The following is a 10,653-nucleotide window of genomic DNA, read 5'->3' on the forward strand; positions in this document are numbered from 1 at the left end:
ACCTGCCTGCAGGACTTTTTACTCCACCGGCAGCTCCTCATCCTGACAGAGCAGCTCACACTGAGGCTGCAGCCGACAGCGTCACTCCGGCCAACCAGCTGATTGGACAGACTCAATCTGTCATCACACACACACACACACACACACACACACACACACACACACACACACACACACACACACACACACACACACACACACCTGTCTGTCTGTGTGGCTGCTGGTTGTTTCTGTGCTTCAGTCTGCGGTGAGTCTCACACACGAACCCTCAGCTGTGAATCTGGATATTTTATCGTCTCATTTCTTCTTCTCAGGATTTCTTTTAAACCAACTTATTTCCGGATTTACGTGCAGAAAATAAAAGTGCCTTTTAAGTGTTTTTTTTTTTTTTTTTTGCACCTTCGCGGGATTTTCTGTATTTGTGGAATCTGCAGCGCGCTTTTTACGCACAACCAGGCGCAACACGTGCAGCCTGCAAACGAAGATCTGGAGAATATTTCGGCGCCGTGCAGGTCTGAGCTTCAGTGAGTTCATGTGTGTTCATGTCTGAGCTTTAACAGAGATTAAAAAAAAAAGGTGAATGAATATGAATCTGCAGGCGGGTATTTTAATGTGATGGAGGAGTGATGGCTGCAGGTGAACAAGATGATGAGACGCAACAGGTGGAAAAAAAGTTCTTAAATCCTCTGCTGAGAGTAAAAGTCCAGATTTATTTTGTTCTGTTATATTTAATGGACTTATTAAATAGATGTTGCTGCATATTAACTGCTCCGGTTTTTATTGGCTCGTTGTTTGCACGTGAAACTTAACGGCAAATAAGATGAATGTATTTATAATATAAACACAACATGATGTAAATAAAACACGAGTGAGAAAATGAACTGCAGGAGAGATGCAAGATAAAATGTATTTATTTCAGTCCAATATTATATTTTTTCTGAATGACAAATTGTTTCTTAATAGTGAATCTTAATATTTTTATTATTCGATCTATAATTTGATTTGTATAATATTATTAATAGTGTTATTTTATTGCTTTTAATGTTTTTTAATTCGGTTTATTACATGAATATTCCCACAGTAAACCATCAGGGACTCACAGTCTGTACACACTGTGAGTTTTTCTTGTGGAATAATACACTATATGGCCAAAAGTATGTGGACACCCCTGGCATTGTCTGTTTTTCCTGGTTGGGTTTAGACTTTATGTTAAAGCTGCAGACAAACCAGCTCTGGTTTTCCCAGTTTACTGTGGAAGAACTTGACTGGCCTGCACATCAGTGTCAGACCTCACTAACATCTAATGTGTCTGAATGGAAGCAAATCCCTGCAACCAGCTTCCAACATCTGCTGGAAACCAGCCTGAAACCAGAAGAGAGGAGCCTGTTAGAGCAGCAGGTTCAGTGTCCACATACTTTTGGCCATGTAGTGTGTTCCAGTTGATGTGATGGTGAAGAGAAAGAGAGAGAGAGAGACGACTTTTTTTTTTTTTTAACTGAGTGAAGTGTTGATCATCACCATATCAACACACAGTCAGCTGGCACACACACACACACACACACACACACACACACACACACACCCTCCTCTTCATTCACACACAAACTCTCTCCGTCTCCCTGTAGGGAATCCCTCTCCTCCTCCTCCTCCTCCTCCTCCTCCTCCTACTCCTCCTCCTCTTCATCACCACATGCTCCAGGACTTGGCCCGTAGCCCTGACACTGTTGACGTTTCCATGGAAACCTTGGCTTCTCTTTGGGCCCATGACCCCAGTGACCCCTGTGACCTCATCGACCTCGGGGAGAAGCGGCACGAGCCGTCGTCGGTGTGGGGTGAGTCAGGAACAAGTACTCGGATACTTTAAAGTATCGATACTATAGTATAAAAATACTATTGCAAGTAGAAGTACTCGTTATGCAGAATGGTCCCTGCTGGAGTCTTATATACATTTACATGTATTTTGTTGTTTTCTTTGTTTGTTTTTAAAGCTTTTTTTGGCTTTGTGATTATTTATTTTTTTCTTTCTTTCCTCTGAGCTGTGTGTATCTGCAATAATTACAACTGTCAAATAAATGTAGTAAAAAGTACAATATTTACTCTGAAATGTAGTGGAACTGAATTATAAAGTAGAATAAAATGCAAATACTGAAGTAACATTAAAGTACCTTAAAATTATACTGTAGTACAGAACTGGGGGAGATGTACTCACTGCTTTTAAAGGAATAGTTTGACATTTACACTTCGGTTTTAAACCTGAAAAGCTAAATGTGTGGGGCGGGGGTGTAGATTTGGTTTTATTTAAACACACATAAAAAGCCTGACTCTACAAAAAGTTGACTTTACTGATTATATATTTGCTGATATAACGAGCCTGAAATTTAAACGTAATATCAACTGATGTTAGTTTTATCCAGCGAAGACGTTTTCAATTCTGTGATGTTTGAAAAGTTTAAACTATAAATCCGTTTATCACGCAGACTTTATATAAACATGGACGTAGCGAGGTGTGACGCCACCCGATAGTTTCATTGGTGCCGCTCATAGCCTGTATAAAAATGACGTAGTTACCGTGACGTCACCCGTTGGTTTCTGAAAAGCGGTTTTGAAGCTCAAAGCGAGCCGCTCCGGCCGTCGCCATCTTGGCAGTGCGTGACGCTGCCTAACTCCCAGCCAATCAAAAATTTGGCAAAGAGGCGGGGCCGAATGGCTGAAACAAGCCACCTAGCGGCTAGCGGACCTGTCACTCAAAGCAGCCATGTCCTTCATTATGCATAACTTTACGGCTTAATAAAATTTAAACGGGTGAGTTATAAAAAAAATCACCCCCCGTACAGTTGTCATGAAAGAGGAAATTAGCTACAGAGACCAAAACCGTTGTTTGTACCAGGCTGTAAACATGTTTATTTCTGCTGTAAAGTTGGGCATTTTAACATGGGGGTCTATGGGGATTGACTCGCTTTTGGAGCCTCAAGTGGTCATTCAAGGCACTGCAGTTTTTGGCACTTCCTGTTGGCTTCATTTTTCAGCCCCGGAGGTTGCTGCTTGCTGCCGATTTGAAGACCAGAGTTGCAGCTTCTGGTCGGCGCCGTCTTTTCTGTTTGGAGCCAGGACCTTTCCAGATAAGCGCTACCTTGGACCCAAGCTAACGTTAGCTTACTGGGAACACTGTGTGCTGCACTCGGGCTACGTTAGCTACTTTAGCTAAACAGGGCAGATATCATAATTAAGTCACATTAAACTTACTGGAATTTAGAGACAATAGTCAGCAGGTGAGTCAACTGTCAATCACAGCTGTCAATCAACACCCACACAGCAGACATCAAAGCTACTATAAGTCTTCAAATCTTATTAATGGAGCAATAATTTCCAAAATGACCACCAGCACACTTATTAGAGGGCCTGAATTTAGATTTTGATCCAGCAGCAGCAGCAGCTTTATCTGCTGACTGAGATCTTTATGAAAGGAATATTTCCATTTCTCTGTAAATGCCACATTCAGCTGAGCGGGACGCTGCGTACCGGCGGCTCATTCATCAAACACAGGAGGTTCCCGGTTTCCTCTGTGAGCTCAAACGCCGCGGCAGGTTCCACATGAGCGATCTGTCTCAACTGAAATATATCTATGATGGTTTACATTAAGATCGATCTTTTAATTTTCTCTGTGTCACCTCGTTCAGAGTGTTCAATTCATCAAGCTGCTCTCAGCTGTAATCTGAGGTTTGGAGACGTTGAGCAGCAGCTGCACTTCCTCTAACGGCCACTAGAGGCTGCTGATGGAAACGTCAAGAGACTGAACAGTTCATCCTCACAAAAGCTAAATTCACTTCTACTAATGTGAGATTTTAGAAATACCTTTTAATTAAGGTTTAAGCAGAAGTGCACACGTTTTTCTTGATTGACAGGTGTCTCAGCCAATCACACATCAGCAGCAGCAGGCTTCACATCACCAGAAACTCAAAGTTAGAAAGTAGTGTAAACACATCCTATTACTGTAAAACTTTACTTTTATTTATCATGAATAAAACATCTATAAACAGCTAATAACTGGTTTATAACTCACTTTAATGTAGCTGCCAGCAGAAGTGTTTATTAATGTTTTAACAGCTATAACTTTTAACGCTGTATAAACAGATAACGACAAAACACTGTTGTAATAATATAAAATATGTCTTTATGACAAATACTGCACATTAATAAACACTTGAAATGACCTTATATCTGCTTATAACTACATTATAGTGTGATATTAACCAATTATGATTTAAAGTAAGTTGTTACCTTTGATATGTAACTGATCTCTCAGAGTTTGATGTTGTAAATATTGTAAATAATTAGATGGTCTGAGTTGTCCTGATGAAGACATGATGTCAAACTGTACTAAATAAATTGGGGTTTTTTTGCTTAAGTGCTTTTTTGCAGCACTTGTACTTGAGTATTTCAATTTTATTCTACTTTGTACTTCTACTCCACTTCATTTCAGAGGGAAAAGTTTCACTTTTGTACAATTTTTTACTTGATTTTATGTGCAAAACAGATGATGTATTTTATATTTGTAATTAAATCAAATGACTTTTTATAGATCTGCTTTCACTTTGACATTAAAATGTATTTTCCTGTTTCCTGTTGAATGTTGTAAAATAATAAAACATAAATTAATGCGCCGTATATCTGAGTATACAGTATATAATAAATACAACACATAAAGTACTTTTACTTTTGATGCTTAAAGCAATTTTTCCAACTAATACTTCTGTAGATAAGAATTTGAAAGATTTACATACGATTTTAAATGCAGGACTTTTACTTGTAAAGGAGTATTTTTATACTGTAGTATTGCTACTTTTACTTAAGTAAAAGGCCTTAATGCTATGAGTTTTTTGTGTGTGTATCTGGAAGATTAAAACATTTATCCATTAGGGTGAAATCAGGAATAAGTTGCTTTAGTAAACAGAACTAAACACGTTTTCACTGGAGGACGTTACTGTGTCTGCGTTGTCATCAAAGATTAGATTCTCCTCCAAACTTTCCTCTTTAGCTGTTTCCTTCAGAGTACCAACCTTCATATCAGCTGCATCCTGCAAAAGTTTAGTGTTGATTTTTGAGGAAACACATGATACATGTGTGATGTGTTATCAGCAGGTTAGAGGCTGTATTTAAGGATACAGAAGCTTTATGTTATGTGGGAGAGAGATTTACTGTATCTGAAAGTAACGTTTGTCTTTCTCTGTGTGTTTTTTTTTTGTGTCAGAGGCTCAGTGTGTTTTTAACAGCTCTCCTCCTGCTGGTTTGACGTGGACAGAGCAGCTCTCCCCTCATCTCCAGAGGAATAAACAGGTACTACAGCTGCTCCAGAAAGCTTTTCACTGGGAACCATCTGAACAGGGCAACGATATGTTAAGTCCAGCTTAACTCAGCTGGCAGTGTCCCTCCTTCCAGTGTTTGTGCTGATCTAGGCTAAACACACCCTGCATCTCTCTGTATACACAGAGATGTAACTGGTGTCCATCTTCTCGTCTGACTCTGGAGAAGACAAGAAGGTTTCACATTAAGTTGTTTTTTTTAATGTTTCAGCTTCAGGACACTCTGCTGCAGAGAGAGGAGGAGCTGGCCAGACTGCAGGAGGAGAACAACAAACTCAGAGAGTTCCTCAACTCCTCCTTTGTGAGGAACCTGGAGGAAAAGGCTAAAGTGAGTTCACTTGAGTTTTAAAAAAAAATGGTTTCAAACTGCTGTAATGTGAGAAAGGAAAAATGCTCATATCAGTGAAGAGTACATGCAGTTAAAAGCTTTAGATTTACAAGGTATGATGTGAGAAAATCAAACCAAGAAAACATAAACCAAACACAGATGCTGCTTTTTTCATTTGAAAACGTGTTTGCAGCCTCTGAAGTCTCAGATTACCACAAAACAAATCTATAAACATCTATACATCTTTCATTTTTATGCTCCTGTGATGGATTACTCATCTCCAGCTGAAAACCATCAGTCCATTAGATGTTTTCTCAACTACATCTTGGAGTTGATCTCATGAGTGCAGTATCAGTTTGTGATACCAGTAAGTTATTGATGATCTAACTCCGTCTCTGTTCTTCCCTCACAGAAACTAACCGCTGACGGGAGGAAGAAGCTGAAGAGGAACCTGATGTACGTTGATGACGGACCTCATCTTCTGTCCTCTCAGCAGGTCAGCAAGCGAGTCTGCAGGAACCTCACCGCTGAGTTCTGCTCTGATTTCTCCGAGACGTCTGCCGCCTCCGAACCAAACCTGGACCTCTGGGTTCTGCGAACGCTGGGGCTGAAAGACCGAGACACCATCGACACGTCCAACGACTCCTCTTCCTCCTCCGGACTCAGCCTCAGCAGTTTGGTTTACGATGCTGCAGTCACCTCGCCGCACCGTCCTCAGTCCACCTTGAATTCTTCTTCAGTCGCCGCCTTTACGCCTCCGTCTGTCCACCGCTACTGCCAAAGACGTCAAACTGAATTTAGCTACAGAGCTGCTGAACGTCAAGAGGCAAATAAAAGGAGCTGTGCTGATCCTGCCGTCAATAACTCAGCTCCGAACTGCACAAGTTCTCCAGATCAGCGCTCTGACTTCACTGCCGCTGGACAGTATGACGCTCCTGCAGCTGTGATCAGCAGCTTCGGCTCATTAACTGCTTTTCATTCACCTTTAACAGAAGAAACACCTTTCAGACGGTCACCAGAGAGAGCAGAGATCTGCTCCATCACAGCCTCGGGTCAGTCCCAGCGTCCGGAGGTGAACCCAGCAGCTTACTGGTCACCACCGAAACTCAGAGGCAGCTCGACTCCATCGCAGGACACGATCCAGTTCAGTCCAGCAGGAGAAAGAATCCGTTACTCCCCCGTCTCGTCCTTGAGTCCAGTCATGAGCCAACCGTGGACACCGGTGCAAGGCCGCGGCCCAGCGAGCCCGCCGGCGGGTTCTCAGCCTCCTGCCACGCCTCAGGCGCCTCGCAGCCGGACTGAGTTGGCGTTCAGCATGTCCCTCAGCCCGTCCAGCAGCGTTAAGACTCACAGCTTCCCCCAGGGACAAGCCTTCGTCAGGAAGGACACCGAGGGAAGGTGGAACTTCACCTGGATGCCCAGACAAGGACCATAGACTGACTGACCATCCCAGGCCAGACCTTTAGATCTGCGAGTCAGTGTTGAACTTACTGCTGGCTTGTTAGACTTGGCTCTTGGTTTGATGCTGGTTATATGAGACAACACAACCAGCAAAAGACCTTAAAGGACATTCAGACAACAGTTTAGGGCCATAAAGACAGAGACTATTATCTTTGGTTTAATGGGAATGGTTCCTCTGATAACTGTTTGTTGAAACATTAATCACCTGATGATCCTGAGATTTCAAAAAAGCTGCATTTTGTTCAGAGAGTTTAGAGTGAGAAGAAGAAGAAGAAAACTTGTGGTACGATGAGACTAACCAGCTCTTTGGAAGCATTATAAACCTCATTTTAGGATTTACATCTAACACCAAAAACTGTGGGAACATTTTACAATTTAAGTATGTAGATAACTTAGAGATAAACTTACAATGAGTGTAACATAAAAAATTAACTAAAACGTTGTCTGTATGCTGAACTATATATTTAGTTTGTTTGTGAAACTGCCACAAAAACATTAGTGATCACATTTTGTGTCCCTTGTTATATCAAATAAAACGGATCCGACATGGCGCCACAAAGCGACGACGACTGCCTCGTAAGTAAAACAGTAACTGCAGATTTTAGCAGATTTCGAGAACCAAGAAAAATGAGACTAAAAAGAAAAATACAGCTAATCAATGTAAAACTGCCACTAACTGGAGGACATGGTCAAGTCCTCACTGCCGCCATCGCTAACGCTGCCACCAGTAAACTGGTTCTATTTGTAAACACAATCTGCGACATTAACTTCTAAAACTTTATCTTCTGGATTCAAATACTTCTCGACGGTAATGGTAGCGTACTAACTAGTAATGTAGCTAGCGCGTTAGCCAGCTAGCAAGCTCGCCAGCTAAACACAAAGCACTTTTCAACACAAAGTTAAAATCTTCTGAATCTGTGACATCACAGAGTTTCTGCTCTGCAATTTTTTATTTTACCAGATGTGTTTAAAACAACATGAGAGAAACATCACAAGAACATGAATTTATTGAATGTGGAACAACATTTCGTATGTGATAAATTCACCAGCATGTATGTTTTTCAGATGACTGACATAAAAAAAATTACTTATTTACGTGAAACATGCTGTCATATGCAAAAAAAAAAAAAAATCACACATAGGCACATGTGACTTATATATTTCACATGTGAAAACAATACATGTAATGTCATATGTGAAACATGAGCATATGTGGTTTGTATGAAATGACACACGTGAAATCTCATATTTTACATGAGAAAAAGAGGTTTTCCTCCATTTCTACATACAAAAAAAACACGTTAAATGCATGTTTGAAAACCATGTGCATATATCATGGAAGCAAAAATCAAATGTGATATGTTTTATCAAGATGTGAGAGGTTTCACATGTAATATGACATGTAAAATTATTGTCTTCATATGTGATGTCATACATTTCCCTCATGAAAATCTGTGATTCTATGGAAAGCCAGAGAGGTCAAAAACACTCAAAATTGACATCTGAAGTCATGCATTGACACATTGTTGACATGTTCTTAACACATGAAAGTTTTACATGTTGTCAACACATTATAACAACGTGTTGACAACATGTTGACAATATGGTGTCAATTCCTGACTTCAGATGTCAACTTTGTACGTTTTTGGCCTCTTTTGCTGTCCGTAGAAACGTGTGCTTACGTGTGAAATTTTCATGTGTCGAATAAGATGTAAAATGTGATTTGTATTCTTTGTGAGTGTTGTTTTCACATGTGAAGTCTTAACATTTCACATGTAAAATATCTGAGAGTTACATGAATATGTGTGAACGGTTTTGCATATGAAAGCGTGTTTCACATAACTTAACGTTTGTAATGTTTTATTTGTTTTGTGTTGTTTTTGGTATTCAGGACTAATTCATGTGTCAAAGTTCACTTCCACAGATGATGTTTCCATTTAAATGAGTTGAGTTTGTTGTAAACTTTACTGCCATAAACTCTGTCCTGTCACAGATATCTGCTGATCTGCTGCTTAAATATAAAAAGTCTAAATCAGAGGCGACATATTCAAAGTAAATGTGAAGAATATATCCATAAATATTTAATCCACATATCAGCAGCTGATTCTGTTCAACTGTTTAACACGTTTCATGTCGGCCGCTCAGTGAGGCTTTAACCACTCTAACAGGCTGTTTGTGTTTCTATATGAACTTGTACATAATGTAACTGCCTGCAAACTGTGAACTAACAAAAACAAAAAACTGATTCACAGACACGTCTGAGTCGTCTCCGTTTGTTTTACAACCCAATGAAACCGAGAAACATCAGCAACATCACAACTCTGACATCAGGTTTCATAAATCTACCGCAGATAACAAAAGAAATCCCAGTGAATATCAGCTTGTTCCACATCAGGAGAGACATTAAAAACCCTGGAGTCACTGTGCTGTTTGAACAGTGATGCTGCTGACAATAAGTCCATTAATGTGTGAATTTTAATTCCACATCGTTAGTCTGCTGAGCCAGAACACATTCGTTCTTCACAAACACAAACAGAAAAGCTGTGTCGATGCCATTTCTTTCTTTCTTTCTTTCTTTCTTTCAATCCACCGTAAATGAAGCTGTGATAAAGTACGTCTCTGGTCTCCGAGTGCATCCCAGAACATATTTTCACATATGAGTCATTTTTAGCCAAATGAGGCTTAAAATAAACTCTGTTAGTCCTCATTTACTGATGGAAAACATGCCGTCTGTCCTCAGATACCAGCTGAGCACAACAGCTTTCATTAACTGTAGCCATATTTCCTAAATTTATAGTTTTCATGCACAAAATATTCTACAAAACAAGAATTTAAAAAACTGTTGGCATTGAACATAATCTGGGATTTTGCAGAATAGTTCAGGTTGGATGAATCCTGCTGTTATGATATAAAAAAAACAGAAGCAAGTAGAGACGTCATCAACTCGTGTCCTCCATCTGCAACACTCAATAAACAAACGTCTCCCACACAGCTGATGCTTCTGTGTATCAAAAAACCTTAAAAAAGAAGAGAAAGTGGAGCCGGCGGAGTCCACGTCAAAGACGACAACATAGAAAAGTGAGTTTGAGGTAAACAGCTCACTACTGGATTCTGCTCATTTCATGTCGTATTCTGATTGGTCGCTTTGGTCACATGGTGAGGATTTAGTCCTAAATTTTTTGCCAGAAATCATCCGTCGAGTCGAGATCTGAGACATCCGAAGATTTCACTACGTTTCTCTGACGATTGTCAACTTTCCTCTGTGACAGGATGAAGTTTCACAGGTGGAAAAAGGTCTTTAAGTGGATTTAAGCTACAACAAAGTGACACCTGACTCCTCCAGTTATTCTGCAGCTATATACAATATAAATGATTCTGATGATATTTATTAAGAAGCAGCTGGAGAATGAGGCCACATGTTCTTCATTCATTAAAACTGACAAGTATCTACACCTGCCAACTCTGGCAGGTTAAACAGGCAACAGGGAAACCAGTGAAACTACT

At 40.2% G+C, this 10,653-nt stretch overlaps 1 protein-coding gene across 1 annotated transcript; it reads left to right on the forward strand.

The window, feature by feature from the left end:
- Positions 1 to 1,645: 1,645 nt before the first annotated feature.
- gmnc (geminin coiled-coil domain containing) lies at positions 1,646 to 9,402 on the forward strand. Its single transcript, XM_042414337.1, has 4 exons — positions 1,646 to 1,832; positions 5,249 to 5,334; positions 5,572 to 5,688; positions 6,101 to 9,402. Exons 1-4 carry the CDS (start codon positions 1,691 to 1,693, stop codon positions 7,121 to 7,123), a joined length of 1,368 nt encoding a protein of 455 aa, XP_042270271.1. The 5' UTR covers positions 1,646 to 1,690; the 3' UTR covers positions 7,124 to 9,402.
- Positions 9,403 to 10,653: the final 1,251 nt, after the last annotated feature.

The sequence above is a fragment of the Thunnus maccoyii genome, chromosome 6 (assembly GCF_910596095.1).
Source record: "Thunnus maccoyii chromosome 6, fThuMac1.1, whole genome shotgun sequence".
Classification (NCBI taxonomy): domain Eukaryota; kingdom Metazoa; phylum Chordata; class Actinopteri; order Scombriformes; family Scombridae; genus Thunnus; species Thunnus maccoyii.

Bases quoted from the DNA above. Each gene is read 5' to 3' on its own strand.
- gmnc (XM_042414337.1), top strand. From the start codon at position 1,691: ATGCTCCAGGACTTGGCCCGTAGCCCTGACACTGTTGACGTTTCCATG. The intron at 5,335-5,571 runs GTACTACAGCTG...TTAATGTTTCAG, and splicing joins ATCTCCAGAGGAATAAACAG to CTTCAGGACACTCTGCTGCA. The intron at 5,689-6,100 runs GTGAGTTCACTT...CTTCCCTCACAG, and splicing joins ACCTGGAGGAAAAGGCTAAA to AAACTAACCGCTGACGGGAG.